The 21843-nt window shown below is 34.6% G+C and overlaps 1 protein-coding gene across 1 annotated transcript in view; it reads right to left on the minus strand.

Annotated features, from left to right (window-relative positions):
• Positions 1-5428: 5428 nt before the first annotated feature.
• LOC144434163 (unconventional myosin-X-like) overlaps positions 5429-21843 on the minus strand; it is a 106921-nt gene continuing 90506 nt past the window's right edge. The window contains exons 31-46 of the mRNA XM_078122618.1: positions 21739-21824; positions 20952-21200; positions 14638-14795; positions 13707-13836; positions 13145-13245; positions 12346-12539; positions 11638-11758; positions 11196-11282; positions 10340-10600; positions 9358-9470; positions 8559-8673; positions 7971-8022; positions 7128-7219; positions 6650-6846; positions 6056-6143; positions 5429-5557 (exon numbers count right to left, since the gene is read on the minus strand). Of these exons, the coding sequence (XP_077978744.1) occupies positions 5429-5557; positions 6056-6143; positions 6650-6846; positions 7128-7219; positions 7971-8022; positions 8559-8673; positions 9358-9470; positions 10340-10600; positions 11196-11282; positions 11638-11758; positions 12346-12539; positions 13145-13245; positions 13707-13836; positions 14638-14795; positions 20952-21200; positions 21739-21824 (2173 nt within the window). The remainder of the gene's footprint in view (positions 5558-6055; positions 6144-6649; positions 6847-7127; positions 7220-7970; positions 8023-8558; positions 8674-9357; positions 9471-10339; positions 10601-11195; positions 11283-11637; positions 11759-12345; positions 12540-13144; positions 13246-13706; positions 13837-14637; positions 14796-20951; positions 21201-21738; positions 21825-21843) is intronic.

Here is a 21843-nt window from a genome sequence, read left to right on the forward strand (position 1 = left end):
ATACTTTATATATAACACAACATTTTATTCCCCTGGATATATACGCATGAACTTAATACAGCAACACTAATTGAATGTATTCTCATCTACGATATGTGAAAAAAGGGAGAGGGACGAAATAATTCTTTCTCTTGCAACTACATTCTTTGAACGAAAGTACCAATTTAAAATTATGGTAATTTTGCGTTGATAAAGTCCAAACCTTGCTTTAGTTTCCTTATTCTGGTTGGTTCTTGTGTTTGATTTTAAATCTTAACGTGTTCACATAATGATCTCATTTTGTATACTTATTATTTTCCTAACGTTAGAATGTTACTGATGACGTCATCCAGCAACGATCACACTTCAAAACCACAAATGGCCCGGGAAATCGAGGAATGGATGGAGACATCGGTTGTAAATTTTGTCTTCCATCAGCTTCGAAAAGACAGGACCCGGGCCATCGCACAGATCGTTCCACAGGAAGGTTGCCGACAGTTGGATGGAGAACTGTCTGAGTTAGGCTATGAAGGACCACCAGAACCAAGCAACGAATTCGAGCTTCGAGAAGGTCAAGAAGTGGCGATCAAGTTCAACACAAATGGCAATATTCAATTTTTAGATGATGATGTCACTGAAAAACAGATGAAATTCTACCGAGGTCGGTCAAACAAGGCGCAGTTCTGGCTGAAAGAGAAGAACGTGTACGGAAATGCAACGTCTGCAGAGTACAAGGCGAACGTTGAGTTATATAGCAAAGGGACATGGACAAAACAAGCATCCGGGAACTGTACATCAACTGAATGGAAGTTGGTAGAAAGTCTTCCATTGACTATTCCGAAGGTAATTTTAAATTCGTTGAATACTTGCTCATCACACTATGCATTTTTTGTATTTTACATGGAAACCGAAAACTGGAACACCTCACGAATTTACATTTGGTACTTCGAAATATGATATTCACGTGATTTACACCCAGTATGAAAAAAGTGAGAGAAAAACATGCATTCTGAAATTGGATCCCATCTGAGCATTCCTGTGTATAGATATTTTCTTTAATATTACCATTAGACTAGAAACCTTTCTAAGTGTGCATTTATTGTACAACATGCTTTTTCGTGTGTCTTCTTCGTATACAATTGTTGTCACTAAATATATTAACTATTTTTAAAATTTCAGAAAGAGATGAAAACACTACATCGTCAGAAATCAATTTACAAACCAAGAATAGAAGGTACGTTTGCTTTAATTTCAAAATTACCATGTCAAATGTCAGTGTGGTAGATTACACGTAAATGTGTCAATTTCATTTTTGTTGTGACGTCGAAATGGTTCGAAACTGCAAAGGATAGAAACGAGTCGCTGTTTTGGCTTGACAAAATATCTTACGAAAGTTGGGTCATTTTATAGTCCGGGTCGACGAAAATGGAAGAAAGACAGTAGTTTACCGGAGACTAATCTACTTTCATATACGTGATGTTACTATGAAATGAGAATTACTAAGTTATTCCACGGTCTCGTAGAAACTAACATTTGCATATACATTTCATACCAGTAGTACAGAATGACATGTATAATTAGTTTTGCGTAATTAACAGTTCGTCATTCTCATTTCTTCAGGTGTGTTGAGTGATGAGGGTTTACGAGATCTAGCACAGGAAATCGGTACTGAATTCAGGTCACTCGCCATCTACTTAGGTATCAAACATGCCCAGATGCAGCGTCTCATCAGAGATAATCCAAACAATACAGAAGACCAGGTATTTGAGATGCTTTTGAATTGGAGACGAAGTCAACCGAAATCTGCGGATAAAGTTAGCGCGTTAATGATAGCTTTGAAAAATTCAGAGCGTGCCGACTTGGCTGAGAAAATAGCCAGGGGATGAGGATCCATCGGAAATATACGTATGAAACAAATCCATATATTAACAGTGACATGACAGGGTTCAACGTACTATAAATACATATACACAGGCGAATTCAGTCCACAATGGACACATATTATATGATGAATATTTGACAGTGCATACCTAACACACATAAAAGGAAGAATTGGCGATTAATTGAGAGGGAGATTGATCTTACTTGAAATGTTTTACTATTATATTATTTCTAATATGTGTATTTATGTTACCATTTACAAACAACCTTCCCCCATGTGGAATCCAATCAAGCATTATAGTATTCATTAGAGTGAGATTTACATATTAACACAGAGTAGTCCAGTCATTTACCTGATAATATTATATACTGGGATCGATAACTACACATTATTACTTCATCTGTTAAGAAGTGAAAGTTTCACCGTACATTGTTCAATGTTAGGGGATGTTATTGATTGTTTTAGATTTCATTAATATACTTTTCCAAATGTTTCATCGTTCCATTTTATCATCAACATTTCTGTAATCACCAAGAATTGACGGAATTAGCTTTCTTTAAATAAGAATACTAACTGAGAAGCAGGGTACTCGGTCTATTACTGTTCTTCTACATCATGGGACATTTTGATGACCAGAAATAAACAAATAAATAATATTACAAGTAGTCAGTATAAATTGTACGTGTCAAGGCAGTTAAGTCAAATGGAAGACGAAATGTACATGTTGCATTGGGCAGTTAGTTATCTTTTGAGGGTAGGATTTCACTTCTTGTTATGCTTCACTTTATGAGCATTATGTCATAAAAAAGTTCTCTCAAAATAAGACCAAGTGACGAGTCTTTATTAGTTTCAGTTTTATTGAATACCTTCATTAAAGATACATGGATAATACATCAGACATACTCTTATAATTATATCCTAAATGTAAAAAAAAAAAAAAGGTGAAAATATTTTCCATGGCAAGGATTCAGAATGCATAAAATGACCAGTGAGGACCACATTGAATAGTGTAACACATTTTAGTCATTTTGTGTCTTTTACATAAAGACAGTCAAGGAACATACATTTTCCCTTCCAGTAAGTATTAAACATTGAAAAGCATGTAATTCTATAGTCTGTAAGGTATGCCATGACGGAGTGCCCTCACACATCGGCCAACTCCCTTCATATAGAGCAGAGCAGCCCAATGAGGGCAGAGTGACACAACTAATCTTATAGTCTAGTATTTGTATTAATAATGCAAGATACTGTTTTCTTGACATGTATTCCATGGCAAATACCAACATTAAAAGCATCAAATGCAGGAATGCAGATACACTGACATTTGCTGCCTTCTCCAATGGTACCCTAGAATGGAATATCTTATAGTTACCCAGAGAGTGAACTTTGCATGTGAAAATGTGAGGAACTAGCCATTTTAATGCATTACAGAATTCACTTATTTACTAATAAAAAGCTATGACATTTATACTGTGTAACTTCCAACATTCATATTAAGAAAGGTATAAAATTCTGTACAAAAATATATATGGTATTGTTGAAGTTACACATTTCATCCAACCCATCATATATGTTGAAGTTACACATCTCAGCCAACCCATCGTATATGTTGAATTTGTAATGCTTGGTAAGTCAGTTTCAAAATATGCAGGCACTTGTCACTCTGTCACCTTTGTCCTTTGTTGACAAACTAATTATGTTTATATCAACATAATGATAGCTACACAAGATTTAGTTATACTATAAAAATTGCTACATGTAGGTATGTACATCATAATTTTGTAAGGAGTGTGTGTTTGATGAGGCAAAGAAGTTTGGATATTATTGAAAAAGAAAATACTAGGATAGTTTACAAATACAAGAAAATGGTTAAACATAATGTTGTCTGCCCAATAGAACAATAATATTATTCCCAAATGTCTTTCATTCAAAACATGAGTGACCTGATAGACCTTGTCACCTCAAATCAGAAAGAAAGCAGTTAGGGAACTTTTTTGCCACAAGAAACAAAATACTAGACTTTCACTGGTTCCACTATCTTGATTACAGGCTGACTACATCATGTATAAACCACCACAGTGAACAATACTTTTGGTTTGTGTGTGTGTGTATATATATATATATATATCTATATATGGATGCTGATTACAATAAAGATTACTTGTTCTATATATCACATTCCAGTTATCCACACTTGGCCGATATTTCAAAATGTACAGACGTACATTTTGCTTTACTGTTACACTTTCAGGTACATTTATAGATCTTTGTAAAAATGAAATTTTTTGTGAAATTTGAATAGAAAGGAATAAAGAATTATACCTTCCTAGCAACATAACGGCCTACCCTTCACAAATTAATGTTCAATTCAAAAAAATTACATCACAAATAAAATCAAGGTTGCTTACGGTTACTATAGTACCTTCTATGTGATGAATTTTCTGATTCCTAGTAATTTTGCCTCCTAGGATATCTGAGAAAACCTGTCATCTCAAATCAATTATTTCATCTTCTGATTTTTAAACAATGTACACTGAATATTTTCTTACAGTTTTAAGTACAGTAACGGTGAACCTCACATAATCTACAAATGTGCAAAGTCCGTTCATTTCCAGTAAACTTAACCTCACTAATCCACACCTGTGCAAAGTCCATTCATTTCCAGTAAACTTAACCTCACACAATCTACACCTGTGGAAGTTCATTCATTTCTAGTAAACTTGACCTCACATAATCTACACCTGTGCAAAGTCCGTTCATTTCCAGTAAACTTAACCTTACATTATCTACACCTGTGCAAAGTCTGTTCATTTCCAGTAAACATAACCTCACGTAATTTACACCTGTGCAAAGTTCGTTCATTTCCAGTAAACTTACCATCACGTAATCTACACCTGTGCAAAGTCCATTCATTTCCAATAAACTTAACCTTACATTATCTACACCTGTGCAAAGCCCATTCATTTCCAGTAAACTTAACTTCACACAATCTACACCTGTGCAAAGCCCATTCATTTCCAGTAAACTTACCTCACATAATCTACACCTGTGCAAATCTGTTAAACTCTAAGCTCAATCTAATTTCTTTACATGATACTTAGTATTTGGTATTGGTTGAATTATAATACAACATTATAGGTAATGCTTCCATGACAATGAACAGTAAATATCCTGAATATTAATAAATAAATGTAACAAAAGTATTAATAAAGTATAAAAATCAAAATCATAATATACACTGAAATGGCAAATAAAATTCTACTTTCCTTATCTAATATACTATATGGTAAACTAATACATGTAGTATGCAACGAAGTATATACAGCACTGATAAACTGCAGTGTGTATGTATTAGTTTCGATGTTTAGAATGATGGGAGCTCTACTGCAGTAAGCTAACAGCTTTAGTTTTTAACAAGTTTTAACAACACTGATGAACTGCTGTGTGTATGTATACAACAAGAAGTATTTGTAAACGCGCAGAGCAATGACGGCTAGACTGCAGCAAACTACCAGTTGACAACGCACTGTATGCAACACTGATGAACAGGAGTGTATACATGTTCATCTAGAAGATATCGTTGACACTCAGAGCAATAGGAGCTCTACTCATGGCAAAGTCATCAACCACTATGCTATGCCTCTTCCGAACTATCTCATTGATGTAAGCCTTCATCAACTTGGCAATCTCAAATACCTGTGAAAGATAATATAGAAAGTACATTTGACATGATTCAGCTACAGAGACTTGCATTACTAACATATCATTCACATAGGAGTTCAGTCATAGTTTTAGAAAATGTCATTGAAAATATCTGTAACATATAACTGTATTTGGAAAGCTACCATGTAAAACTCAGACATTTAAATACCATTGGCCAAGTATATTTCACTGCCCTATTTATTCCCATGAACAAAAAACTCTCCAACACTCACAGGCGTGCCGCTAATTTATTTGCATTGTATTCATTGTATGAGATAGTGCCAACTGCTTCTTCTATTGAAAGTGTTGTGATTGATTATCACTTTTTTAGAAACAATGTTGCGGTTACACTCATGAGATTACTTCTGATGTATAAATAGGTGGCTGAGCTCTCATTGAGCGGTGTTTACAGAGGAAAACAACTGAGTAGAATATACTTCCTACAGTGATCTCACTTGTAGTAACAATGTAGATGGCCAGTACAATTCTTACCTGACTAGTTTCAAACACAAATGGTGTTTTATGTCCTTCTACAACTATTTTGTATTCATTGGCTACTGGTGCACCAAACGACAAAATCCTGCAGGAAGAGAAAATGACACGATATGAAACAAATCAACTGTCTTCACCCTTTATGCAGTCATGATCACAATTTGGTATATGATACTTATTGGTGTTAGAAAGTTATTACTTTGGTAACTGAGCCTTCAACTACGAAGATAAACTAAAACTATTGTTGCAACATTTTTATACAACACTGATAAGCTATTGAATGGACAAGGTTTTAATTATAGTCTCAGTAGGGAGACATCACACCGTTTTATTGACAGAATTCCATGAACTTGCAGTGTACTGTTTTAAGACTTCCAATGTTTACACACTATCTTAAACACATGGTGACTAGAATCACAGAACAGAGGAATTAACTATTATCACCCACTTATGTATAATCTACCATATTGAAGAACAATAGATTTAGTTTGTGGCTATCTTTGATAGTAAAACGAAGGCTTGATTACTACAGTCGTAACATCAACAGAAATGCCAAAAATAACATGAATTATATATTTGATTGCCAAGACTTACTTCTCATATGTAAATTCATCAATTGGTTTAGGATCTCCTCTCCTATAGAATGCAATCATCTTGGAACTAACACCGATCCATAGCTCTCCCAAAAACAGACCTTCTTTGCCCTCTACGTCAAAGACGGTGGATCCATAACCTGGCCACTTCCTTACCACATTCATATATTTTTCTTGTGCATCCTCTGCTGACATCCCCTACAGAAAGAAACACATAAAATAAGGTAAGGGATGATTGACAAGGACTGTCATGTCACTCATATGCTAAGCTTTTATGACATAACACAAAAAGTCCCAAAAGAAATGTTTAGAACACAGATGTTGCGTGATGCACTACAAAAGTAAGACATGCAATATACATTGTACCTCATTTTCCTTGTCTAATTTGACTGTGGTTGATGTTGATTTGTGTAAATGTATCAAAACTTACTGCAGGGGACAGGTGAGATGTTGATAGTATTTGACTGGCATTTACTTACTGTTAATGTCTTCCATTTCTCTATAACTGACGTGGTTGTGGCTGACAAATCTTCTTTGAACACTTCATCAATCAGAAGTGAATCATCTGAAGCTGAAGGGTACAACAAAGGCAGAGTTATATATGGTAGTCAAAGTTAACCTCTTTGTAAGTACATGTAATATATGACTTGATTACACAATCAACATACTACAGTTAACAAGAAATGTATCCTAAACTCCATCATACAAAATTGATTCCTCAAAATTTAGAAACTGACATTTTAAATCAAGCTCAGATATTCCTCTACACTTTAGATTTATATGTACCAGTAATCTGGTTTTCTTGTAAAAGGCCTGTTTTGGTTTAGGATTCAAAATTAGTTGTGAAAAACAGTTTTCTTGACAGAGGTGTAGAAAAAGTTGGTCTAGAACAAAAAAATAATCATGTTTAATTCTCATGGCTCCAGTGATAACATTGAAAACCTGGGGATTGAAACCTGGCGTTTAAAGTTTGCACTGATTCAATTTGTTTTAATCTTCTATACGTATCATAGTAATTAGTTCTTGTATCAAAACCAAGTTTGCTGGATTTACTACTATACTAAGAGTAAATACTGTCTAGTGGTAAAGACAGCAAACAGAGAATTTGACAAAGCCTATCGACCTGAACAGGTGAAACATTACTTGTATGTAGATTAGAACCATTGGTTGAGAGACAAGAATGACTTATTATTATGTTTTACAGACCTGATGAACGTATATTCTACACAACACAATCAGAATTATATCCCTCAGATTTCTTTCATTAAACATGATATATTCTCTTATTTCCTGTCAAATCTAAGTTTTTTTTATTCACTCACCTGCTTTCTGTAATCTCCTCAATGTTCCTCTTCCTAATCCTCTAAGTGTGCCCTATGACAGGAGGAAAATGACAAATATCTTTACCAATATTGTTACATTTTCTTTGCGTGAGCTACCATTATCTTAGGAGATCATCGCCAAATTTATATGTACCTGGTAAACCTAAGATTGGCACTTTCTTTGATATGTTTGAGACAGGCAATTCACTAAAATGTAACAATTGTAATTCAGCTCTTGTCATGCCAGATGATAACATGTGGAAATATCAATTAGATTTTTGTTGACCCAGACAAGAAGATTTACAACATCAAAGAGATATTTTGTCTAGCCAGAATGAGATTTTTGTCAAGGAAGGCGACATTTTGTATCAGGGTTTATGATTTTCATTGTAATTACTTCCACAGAAGTTTAATTCTTGAATTTGTCAATGAAATCATACAATTGCTTTGTTTTGTTGCTGTAGATTGCCACATCCTTTGATCTAGTCTGCATTCTACTAAACTGTAATATGTAATACAGTCCATCTGCGTCAAACTCTGCAACTCTTATTACATTTTTATGAAATGGATAGTAATATATGTACTCACCACTATAACATTTTCCCTCTTTTCATGTGATCTTGATGGTGATTCATTCTCTTTTTCTTTTTGTGATTTACTTGATCGAAGTCTTTTCACTCCGTAGTAGGATCCTAAATCATTACTGTACAAAATACACAGACAAAAATGTTACTCAAGACTCGATATTTAGTATTAATTCAAAATACAGAGAGGTAGTGTTATTTGAGACTTGATATTAATACAGATTACTGAGACAAAATGTCACTTGAGACTTGTTGAGTTTTTAAAACAAATGACAGAGAAACTGGTAGGATTTACATGGTTTTTTAAATATTCTATACTCTAACACAGTCTTCAATATGCCATATGATAATTATACTATAATGTTAGTTTTTATATAGCACTTTCCCTGACCATGCTCGTAGTACAATTATTAGCCCTGATAAGGACCTATACTGGCACAACTATCCTGTTTTATACTTCATGATCAACTCCCTCGGGAGCATACATCTATTAACACATAGGATTAAAGCATTCACATTGCAACCGCTATCCTACCAGGTCCCCCATTATACAGCTGGGTTGACCGGGGCACAATCATGGTTCAACTTGAAATCTTGAACCATTTAGAAACAGATGGTGGCAATGAGGCTTGAACCTGCAAACTGCAACCTGCAGATTCAAAGCCAGCCACTCATTTGACCATCACGACTTCACAACCTGCAACATGCATATTCTAAGCCGGCCACTCATTTGACTGTCATGTTTCCTGGTTACACTCATTCATCATCATCATCATCCATTTAGATTTCTTAGTTGTACGTACATCCATGTTCCATTGACGAAATCACCTTTACTGTATTGTAATCTTAATGCTGCTATGTACTGAAGCATTTCTTCAGATGCTGGAAACTGATCTCGCAGAACTTGTTCATGTGCCTGTCGACAAACAACACAATAATTATCAAACGAAAATGACACAATCACACTTATTTGGTTTGATCATGATGGAATACCGTGGAAAATTGAACACTGACGTTAATTTCTCAGTTATAAAGATTTTAAAGTAAGGTAATTGCTGATAACTGTACAAGTCTTTGTCATTGTCATATAGACTATTAATAATGGTGTGATTATTTCCTACAATTTCTACAATTTTTGGCATGACAGGATTTGATAATAAATGTACATAGTACATCGTAAATATAAAACAGTTACATTACTTGTGATTAACTTTTAGTTACAAGGACACACCTAGTGTTGCTGATGAGAGTCGGTGAAAGAGATTCATTACCCGACCCTTTTTTAACAATGAATACGAATTTACATATGAATTTTGAACTCAGAGTTCATGAACATTCATTGCTTGAAATGTTTACCTTCTTCTGGTCAATGCCTCATACAGATATTACTCTGGTAACTGAGCCTTCGGTTTACTAAGATAGACACAAACTAAAACTATTGTCACAACATGTTGATACAACAGTGATAAGCTATTGAATGGACATTGGTTTAATTATATTCTCAGTAGGGAGGCATCGCAGAGTTTTATTGACAGAGTTCCATGAACTTGCAGTGCTGTTTAGGGACTTCCAATGTTTACACTATTTTGATCACAGGGTGATTAGAATCACACAGCAGTGGAACTGCTATCACCCGCTTGTGTAACCTACCATATTGAAGAACAATAGTTTTAGTTTGCGTCCATCTTAATAGTAATTAAAAGCGAAGGCCGGATGTAGTTAGACCAAAGCTGGTGAAAGAGCATTTTACCATGACACACGCATTTCATTACTGAAACACCTCACCTGTTCAAACATAAATCCATACTCAATAGACTCCTTGTCTACATGCTCGGTATCCATAAAACAATGAAGTTTAAAGAACAGCTGCCAGGGATGTTTAGGATCACCATAACCCTGTGCTTTGTATTGTTCAAACTTAGCCAAAACATCAGCTAAGATAGCTCTCTCGTCAATCACTTTCTCCGATGAACCTGACTTTTCAAAGAGTGCAAATCCATTGGCTGAGTGATCAAGACCCATGCCTTTCAAAAGGACAACAATCACCTGGTTGAAAATAAAGAAGACGATTTTAGTAGAATATTCTTTCTTGCTCAATTAAGACAAAGACATACATTCTAGGAGTTAAACAATGACTGGTCAGAGGTATGAAATAACAATCAAACAATGACTGGTCAGAGGTAAGAAATAACAATCAAACAATGACTGGTCAGAGGTAAGAAATAACAATCAAACAATGACTGGTCAGAGGTAAGAAATAACAATCAGAGAGTTGGAAATCAATAGGAAGATGATTTAGCAGAATGTTCTTTCTATATTTTATTTCAAAAAGCAAATATGTATATTTTGGAAATGACTGGAAATGACTATCAATAACAAAATTTTGACACATTATTTTTTTAGCTTTTTACAATGTATTGAGTTACAAACACAGACTGGGTCAATGTTGTTTCGTGTTGATTTTTCAAGTAGGAAGCCATGATAAAATTGTTTTATGAATTAAAACTCCAAAATAAATACCCAATCCTCATCCATTTGGTCACTTTAACTTCTGAACATAATACTGACATGAAAGCTTGAGATTGCTGTCTGTCTACACTTACCAAATCTAAACTATCCAACTTTTAGTCCTTAAACTCACCTGTCCTGCTGAGGTAGCTGAATTGATAGAGATCTGACAGGAACCACCACCATAGCAGTAAACCATGGCATTCATTTCACGACGAGCCTGAAAATGTACACAATAATATCAACATCATGCCTAGAGTCCTACAGAATAATGTACTGTTCAAATGTGCTAACGATAAAAGCAATCAGTGGAAAAAATTATATATTACATTTTTCCATAGATATAAAATCTACAATAGAAGCATCTTTGCTTGGAAGTGCCAAATAATATGTATTTCCCACTGATAAAATAGTCTACAAAGGTTGACAGTACAGTTTTATGTTTCACCACAGAAGGATACAACCTGTGTGTTGGCAAATGCTGGTAAAAATGTTGAAAATTTTTATCTAAATTTAGACAACCAGACTTGCTTTCTATCAAACCATGTCTCTCTAGCGTCTATGATCAAACCTACCAAGCATGCTATGATTTCTTCTCTTGATGGTACAAAGTCTCTACTTCTTGTTCTCTTGATGGTTTGATGAGCAAACTGGGCATACTTAGCCATCTGACTGTCTGGGAACAGTTCCATTTGTCTGTAAAATGATAGGTAATGTATAAAAGTTGAAATGTTGAGGTTTTGGAGCAGTGATAACATGATATGCTACTACCACCAACAATCATACTTTCCTATTACCAAAGGTTTCACCACCAACCCCATCAATTACTATAACGCCCTCCCCCAAACCCCTACTTAAATTGTTCACCCCAAATCCATTACTATTATATGCCCCTCCCCCAACCCATCACTAATATTGTTCACCCCCAAATCCATTACTATAACGCCCTCCCCCAAATCCCCACTAAAATTGTTCACCCCACATCCATTACTATTATATGCCCCTCCCCCAACCCATCACTAAAATTGTTCAATTCCCCAAAAAAATGCACTACTATAATCCCCTCCCCAACCTATCACTGAAATGTTCATTCCCTACCATCCACTACTAATAATTCCTTCCCAACCCATCAGTAAAATTGTCTGAATGAGTCTAACAGTGAATAAGAAAAAAAAAAATTTGCTTGCTGACACATTCTTTAACTGAATGAAATCATACACATTTTAAAACAAATGATATAAATTTGATGAAACCATAATACTATGAATAAATCCCAGTCTTACCTTTTTAAGTGAAACCTTAGGAATCTAAGAATCTTTCTACTCGGTAGAAATGTACATGACATACACGCCATAATTTGCCAATTACGTAAATTATTAAGACTATCAGGGTCTTGGATTCCTGTGGTTTGTTTGGTGAGTTGACAATACACTTCATCTCTCAGTGGTCTCAGGTCATGACAGGTTTGCATAATACCCTGCAATTTACAAAATCATGTCATGATTAATCAGCTGGCTTTATACTAGATTTTCATAATGACGATGAATTTTATCATGATCAGCTAAATAGCTGTGATCTACACCCTTGGAAAACTACTGGGATGAGTAAGTCATACAGCAATACAATACATGACACTGTAACTTCTGAGGGTTAACCCCTTCAATACTGAAAACATTCCCGCCAAAATTGTTTGGACAAAATTCTTGTTTTATGTAAGTTTTTGGCATATATCAACTTCATTTTAGACTGGAATTTAAGATATGTTACTTCCTAATAAAGTAATATTATTGTAATTATGAAAATATTCATATAAATTGGGTCCACATATTATTTAAAACTCGTCTCTAGTCATGAAAGGGTTAATATCACCAGAATACAATCAATGCATTGTCATTTCATACATACTGCATCACAAGATTATATATGTAACAGATTGCAGCAATGATGAAGTTACCTATACAAGCATCAAAAGATAGGGTAAGACTACTCTAGTTCCTATACGGTATCGGTACGATTTACACCTCCCGTGGTTTAGTTAGAGACCACGTTGGCATACAGACTATAGGGTGAGACTATACATACCTGAATAACAGGAACTGGATCACCAACATTTTCAGAACCTTGTAATGTGCTGAATACTTTGACAGCTTCTTCTTGTAAACTTGTGTAAACTTTCTCTGGATCTGGAAGATATAAAATGTACATGCTCTAGGGAATGAGTGGAGCTGTGGTTACTTTATTTGATTATTACAGAAAACTCTGCAGTGAATAATAGTGGTCCAGGAGTAATGGTAAATAGGACAACATCCATTGATTTGTTGAAATAACCATGAATTATTGTACATTCTGCTCATTTAAAACACACTTCATTATACTTTGCATTACCAAAGTTGCAACACTAAAGGCTTAGTATGCATATGCCCACTATGGAATGTCATTTTTTTTGCGCCAAGTTTGAATGAAATTGGTCTGTGCATGTCAGAGATATGGCTGGCCATGCACAGATGCATACACAGACAGAATCCATTCCATTAGCCCCTCTTTTGGCCGGAGCACGTCATAGGTATGGCTGTGGTGTGGTGTGGCTGCATGGGCATGGATGTATATTCCAATAGTTTAGTCTGTTAATTCTAATAAAACATACCTGTGGAGGCAATCTGTCCATATGGCAGTGGTAGTAGAGGTGCTTTCAATGTATGAGGTGTATTTCTTAGGATGGGATTCCTGGCATATATCAAATCTATTAGTACTGTATCACCAGATGTGGCTGCTTCCTGTAAGGACACATGGATGGGTTAAAATATCATTGTTTATCACTTTTAGCACAATTTATCATCCATCATTACATTATCAAAGACAACTAGAAAACATAGACTGCTGATGTATAATTATCTGGACTTAAAAAGTGTAGTTTGTTATTTTATGTTCAACATATCTACTATGAATATTATCTGAAATCCCACAGACAGACTGACTGACTGATGGACTGACAGAAACTGACAGACAGACAAGACAGACAGACTGATGGACTGACAGAAACTGACAGACAGACAAGACAGACAGACAGACAGACAGACAGACAGACAGACAGACAGACAGACAGACTGGCTGATGGACTGACAGAAACTGACAAACAGACTGACTGACTGATAGAAATTGACATTGATAAGTTGACTTACCCTTAGATCATTTATAAGCTGACTTACCCTGAGCTCATTTATAAGTTGAAATCATTGATAAGTTGACTTACCCTGAGCTCATTTATATCAAAGCTGACTTACCCTGAGATCATTGATAAGTTGAAATCATTGATAAATTGACTTACCCTGAAATCATTGATAAGTTGACTTACCCTGAAATCATTAATAAGTTGACTTACCCCGAGATCATTGATAAGTTGAATTACCCTGGGATCATTGATAAGTTGACTTACCCTGAGATCATTGATAAGTTGAAATCATTGATAAGTTGACTTACCCTGAGATCATTGATAAGTTGACTTACCCTGAGATCATTGATAAGTTGAAATCATTGATAAGTTGAATTACCCTGAGATCATTGATAAGTTGACTTACCCTGAGATCATTGATAAGTTGTTGGGTTGGTGTTTCTATTGGTGGTTTACTATCTATTACATCCTGGATAGCACAGACCCATCTCCAGGCTTCATCATAGGACAATGTGTGAAGATTGTAGGAATGTTTACGACCATGAACTATAAACTTCCAGGCACCTACACACACCAATGCAGGAAGTGAATAGTACAGCAAATGTTAGGTTGGGAAGAGAGTTGATAAACCAACATTGGTACAAATAGAAAGAACGCATGCTTGACATCGATAGATAAGTTTTATGTATTCATTGACATGCTTTATATCTACAGAACAGTTTGATTGTAGAAGGCTAGGATTTATGGAGATGGTTTGACAAACAGTATTTAGTATTAGGGTGAAAATTTTGAATTTTTTTAAATAGGTATTTTGTAAAACACGCTTGTCTATATCTATGGCAACCCAGAAAGAAGGCGATATATTTGGTTTCTGCCAAAGATGGTTTGATTTCATGCCTGAATTCATTCCTCTAAGGTGGAAATGATTACAAAATAAACGTAATTAACTACGCATAGATTTTCAAATTGTTAACAGAATATTGATCTTTCAGGTATACCTACATATATAACTAAAAGTTACTTAAAATGCCATGCATGTCAAATTTCTTTCATTCAGTCATTTTGATTTGCACTAATTGAATTTCTACTGATTTGCATGCTACTAACACTCTTTAGCTGTTTGCTTAGATCTACTTTCAATTAATTTGTTACACATATCTGTAAATGTTTGCGATTTTTGTAAAAGCCAAAAGTATTCAATACTGTTTTATACACAGTAAACTGCATTTATTCTGTCATATTTATTCACTGACTACATGAAAATTCTTAATGGATAGTATTCTATTTTCAATTAGTTCAGTGTATAAACTTGGTTTGGTTGGATTACAAAATTGATCACTAATTCTAAACAGATCAATAAATGTACTAACATTCTACTAACATGATCAAAAATACACATTTGATAAGAAACTGTCAAAAGTGTAAAAAAAAAAAAAAACACTATCTCTGTGATAGGTGTATATTCATAACATATTCCTTAGTCCCAATATCTTTTTTTGTGCAACTATAACCAACACAACAAGTTTTTTGTTTAACACTTGATAAACCATACCACAACCCCCTCTAGAGTTCAAACATAGAAGCTTACACTAGGGACGTATACACATTTTGCACATAGCATGCACATATCATTGGTGCTTTGCAATACAAGTCTGTGTGAGGGCGCTGTCACATTGTCTGGCTTTGACTTCTGAGAATGATGGATGATCATGTCTTTGGAAACTTTAGCCCTAGGTGGTTCTTGCCTTTAGAAAGTTGGAAACAGACTCTGATATGCATTTCTGAAATCACTATAGTTGTAAAGAAATGTTTCCAGAAGTTTACGAGGGGACAGTGTGACAACAACCTCCCTGTATTTGATACTAACTACAAAATCTGCATGAGAATAAATGTATGAGAACATTATGACATAAATATACTACTAGAGTATGTAAGAAGACAATATAAAATAGTACACAAAAATATAATATTATCATAATGGTGATTTCATAAATGAAATACAGTACAGATCAACTTAAACCACAAAGAACTTCTGTGTACTACACGAGTCTTAGAATCAGTGTGTGTGTGTGTGTGTGTGTGTGTATGTGTGTGTGTGTGTCTGTGTCTGTATTTTTACATACGTAACAATTACACAAATGACTTCTGTCTTGTGTTTCTGACTGTAAGGTGTGTTTGTGCCACATACATTTTTACAACAATTGTCTGTCTCTGTGTGTGCATGTCAAAAGCCAAAAGTATATAGCAAAGAACTTGTGTTTTCATACTTGTGTGTGTGTGTGTGTTGAAAGTTTACAGAACAAAACCACAGACACTTGACAACACTTTCACTGTACGTAGTATATCACAGGACAACACTTGCAATGTACACAGTATATCACAGGACAACACTTGCAATGTACGTAGTAGTATATCACAGGACAACACTTGCAATGTACATAGTATATCACAGGACAACACTTGCAATGTACATAGTATATCACAGGACAACACTTGCAATGTACATAGTATATCACAGGACAACACTTGCAATGTACGTAGTATATCACAGGACAACACTTGCAATGTACGTAGTATATCACAGGACAACAGTTTTACAGAATACACTATTAACTGATCAGCAATTGTTTATTTGGATATTTTTAATAGCACTATTATATACACCAGCTGGGTATTCATTTTCAACACACTGCATGCAAACTATTACTTTTCACACTATTTATTATAAATAAGGAAGGATTTCAACGAAAGTTTCATCCTATCTTAGTTATGTTATGTAACTTTGTTGACATATTTTGAGAAAGACTCTGGCAAAGTGAACAGTAGTAAATTTTGTGAAATTAAGTTATCTTGAATATGTTGACGGTCAATTGCTTTTGAAAAACTATGAAATATTGAACTTTGAATGTAAAAAGACTGTTTGCACAGGTTTGATTTAAGTTAGTGTTTTTAGATTGCTTTTCATGTTTTCATACATTTGACTTTTTTTGTGAACAATCTGTGAAAAATAAATTATTATGTATTTTACTGGAAAATAGTCAAACATTAATAGATAGATGTCTGACAATACATGTACCATTTTTTTTTAATTACAGGAAAGTGTATCAAGTAATGAAAACCCAAATCTGGTATTGTGGCATTATGCCATGCTGGACAAATCATGCATTATTTCACACTTGACTATGCATAGTAAAACCATTCACTATCAGTTGCATTCATTTATACTGCCTACCACAGAGTAAGCATTAAATTTGTTGATTATTTTCTCTCATTTGATCTTTAGAAAAATGTAGAATTGAATGATTTAGGTCAAAAAATATAGTAACCCTGCTCCCGGACCCTGCTTCAAAGCTTCGATAAATTTTGATAGAATCTGGGCAGGAAAATACTGACAGTGAATGATTAAGCGTTCTAAACACCATGCAAGCAAAACACTTGATAACCATACAACCATGCAGACGAATAAAAACAACTATTATATAGCTGAAGCAATGTTGATATACTGCCACCTACCCCTCTTTTTAGGTGAACGAGATTGTCTAAAACTTTGTGAGCCATTGAGGGGGAGACTAGGCCTATGGTGTGAGACTGAGTTATAAGTTTTGAGCAGTACTGACCCACTAAACGAATGATGCCGCCTCCTTTTACCTACATAGGAAGTCAAGTTAGGAATGAGGGACAGTACATAGGTAAGACATATGTGGAGAATTACAGGTAGAAAGATTAGAAAAGCCACACTCATCAAGGTCAAAGGTCAATGGTTGACAGTAAGCAGCGAGCTGCACATGTGTTTTTTTATGCTTGCTTTTTAGGGAAAGGGATTCTACTTTTACATGTAAATTAACACCATGCCTTACATTGGTCAATGAAGCTGGAAAGATTTTAATATAGTATTAAATTTTGACATGATTTAAAGGAAATTTTCAGACAAAATTGTGAATATGTGATTTATGCAATTTTCAGGTTACAGGTTTGGCTCCATACATTACAACCCGTGTGCATTGACACCAGAAGTATACTGGTTGCAGGGAATTTCATGGATAGTATCTCATATTTTCAAATAATAGTTTCACTTCAACAAAGTGTGCATTTGTTTTTGGAATGAAATTAGTACGAGGTCCAGAAGATATGTCTCAAAATTTCATCAGTGATCAGAGACAGCACACTACCAATGTAGAAACAATCAAACCATGTACATATGTAGTTTTCACTAACACAATGCACAAATTTGAATATCTTGGCATGATGTCTTGCATCAGATCACTTCATACAAGCAAAGTCAATGCCATTCATTCATTCAACAATTGTATTTGGAAGTTGAATTTCAATGACATATATCAAATGATACAAACATACTAAGTTGCCACAAAAACCCAATAACTTAATCATTACAGCAAGTAACACTGAAGTAAAGCACTTTCTCTATGTGCTACACTCATTTATAGCATTCATATCAAGTGTAAAAGTATACTGTTTCAATTGGTTTATTTACAAGCCTGGCATGTGGTCAATTAGCAATGACAGTATACTTTTACACTTGATATGGACGCTATAAATGATTGTGGTACATACAGAAAACGCTTTACTTTGGTGTTATGGGTTGTACTTGATATGGATGCTATAAATGATTGTGGTACATACAGAAAACGCTTTACTTTGACATTATGGGTTGTATAAAGTTTTCTGCATCACAGTACTTTTCCTGTATATTGTGTATATTGAACCATAAAATATTTGAGCTGAAGCAGTTTATCAAAATCTGTGACTTTATGATAATGAAGGAGTTATAATGTTGTGTCTTATTTTTGAGAGAATTTAGAATGTAACTTTTAGTCTATCACTGACAATATACCCATTGTAAATTTAGCTGTACATGTGTGACATCCATAATATTAAACAGAATTAAGTGATATGCCACTTATTCATGACTTTCTGTCTACTCTGTTATGTATTTAGGAGAACATGTATAGCCATATTCATTATTGGTGTATATGTAAGTAACTCTAGTCTGCAAGGTACGCTGTGATGGGGTGCCCTCACACATCGGTCTTACACAACACGCTGTATCTTACAGACTAGAGTAACAGCACCATCACTCACATTTTCTAGCCTGAAAAATACATCATGTCATTCAACTCAAATCAGGCTTCTCTCTTTGAAGTGGTATCTGATAGGATGAGATGACATGTTGTATCTTACAGATTACATGTATATAGTGTCATGCGCCAACAAGCACTGATCATGTAGTAGTATACAGCAAGTTACACATATCACATTATCAGCTGTGTGTCATATCACCAACAAACAAGTGCAGTATCCTCAGCCTGCCTGCCATATCCACAAACATTGTGCACTTTGTATCAAGTGAATTTGGTGTGCTCATTTTGTTGTAATCTGATTAAAATCTGATATAGGCATTGGCTAGATTACATTTATTACGCAATTTTGTTGTTTACAATTGACACTGTCTGTCTGTCTGTCTGTCTGTCTGTCACTCTGAATTCAGAGCTCAACTCAGAATGAAACTCATCTAAGAATCATAAATAAACAATAATATATGAATGAATTAAACGTAAATAAATGAAATCTAGTGATTCAGATTTTAATCTGACTGTTTTTGTTGTTAACATTATCAAGTAAAATATTCATTCTATAAGCATAGCCATAGACAAAAGTGTAATACTATGTATAAAGGAAATTAAAGTTTGTTTTGATGTTTGAAAACCAGGAAAATTGTTGTTTTGCATTTTTGTGTCTAATATCTCAAGGGAAAATTAATCTGTTGTATACTTGAGATAGTCATCTTTTCTACAAAGGCGAAGTGACTTTGGTTTTATGTAGACGAGATTCAATGAATCACTTGAGCCCTGGAGACTTAGCCCTTCATCTGCATGGCTGGAGTCTGTCAGCCATATTCAGTTGGTGCTTCATTTGCATATTTGGAGGTTTACAGCCTTAATCTGTTGGTGCTCATTTGCATATCTGGTGTCTTTTCTTTTTGATATCCTAGTTATGTTTTTTCTGGGGCTTCATTAACATATATTCTTGATAAGTTATCATATAGTTGTTACACAATCACAAAACAACAATTTACCTGGGTTTTAAAACATACTTTAGCATTTATATCAGACAAATCTACAATTTAATACCCCTCTCTAAGATTTACAACTTATGTTGTCTTTCAAATTATTGACAATGTGTTTCATTTTCACATTTTTTGATGCTATAGGTAAATACTTATCTTTTTTTTTGACTTGTATAGGTTGATATTTTTGGTATTTTTGTCAACAATTTAACAACACCACAATAGCATACTTCGTAATCTTTGCTGATGACAGGCATCATGAAATGGAATACTACACTTGATGAATATCATCTTCCTTGGTTTCATTTGAACCAAATTAAAGTATTCAAAGCATTGGAGAATGTATTGCTTATGGTTTCAACAGTAAAATATATTTACTTTTGCGGCAGTAAACTGGAAACAAGTTCAAATCTGTCTACTATGTACCATGATCACGCAATGCTAGTGGTAATTGCGTGATTAAGGTCCGTAGCAGATAGTCAAAATATCGATTTGGTTTCCAATTTACCATTCCAAAGTAACTGTGGCTTATTGTCCTACATTCAAAGCATGATCAACATTGTAACACTCAGAGGAGAGATAATGTACCACGGAAAAAGTATGAAAAGAGAAAATTTCTTGTAATTGTCACCTACCTATATCTCTAAAAGCTTTTTCATCTGGTGGCAGTACAGAACAAAGACTGTTGAGTACAATTGTACCAAGTTTCTGAGTGGAATCCACACTTTTATAGAAATCCAAAGTGTTTCCTGTAAGTTCAAAATATCTCTTCTTTTTGGAAGAGCCACCCTTTGTAAGAGAACCATGTGTTTCTTTACTTAGCCATCCACTCATCAACACATCTTCCTTTTTGAAACCACGCTGTGCTCTGTGATGATACAGTGCTGGTAGGAGTTTAAAAAAAAGGACAAATAATTCAGTTATAGTTATTATATCATACACAAGCCAGGTTGAAGACATTAGAACAAAAAATATGGGTTTTACACCCTGGCTATACTATTCACAACTTGTGTCTACGTCACTGGTTCAGCAGTGCTTGAAATATGAATGAAAAACATTCCAAATCACTGTTACTTTTCCTAATTTTCCTCTCTTTATATTTGTCAAGACAAAGGTTGCAGTAGGTATGATGTCATCACAAGAGATTTTCCCATAAACCTTTGTTGGAAATGCAAAATGGCTGAATTCGTGTCAAGTGCAGCATGGCTTTTTTAAAACAAGATTTTAAAGCTGACTAAGTTACTGAGGTGCTGTTTTATCACCTCAGATCAACTGTAAGTTGATAACAGTAATAATTACAAGTGTACTAAAGACAGAAATAAGTCAGACTGGACTATGATAATTTTGATATTTAGTTTTGATTAAGTTCAGAAAATATACTTTGATCTTGGGACCTTCAAACAAACCAATTCCTCAACTTACCTGTAAGCCAATTGTTCATCTCCTCTGGTGATTCAGCTATCATATTGTATACTCTACCTGCTGTTACCATGGCAAAGGCATTGGGTCTAGATAAACAAAAGGTAT

Source organism: Glandiceps talaboti, chromosome 4 (assembly GCF_964340395.1).
Source record: "Glandiceps talaboti chromosome 4, keGlaTala1.1, whole genome shotgun sequence".
Classification (NCBI taxonomy): Eukaryota; Metazoa; Hemichordata; class Enteropneusta; family Spengelidae; genus Glandiceps; species Glandiceps talaboti.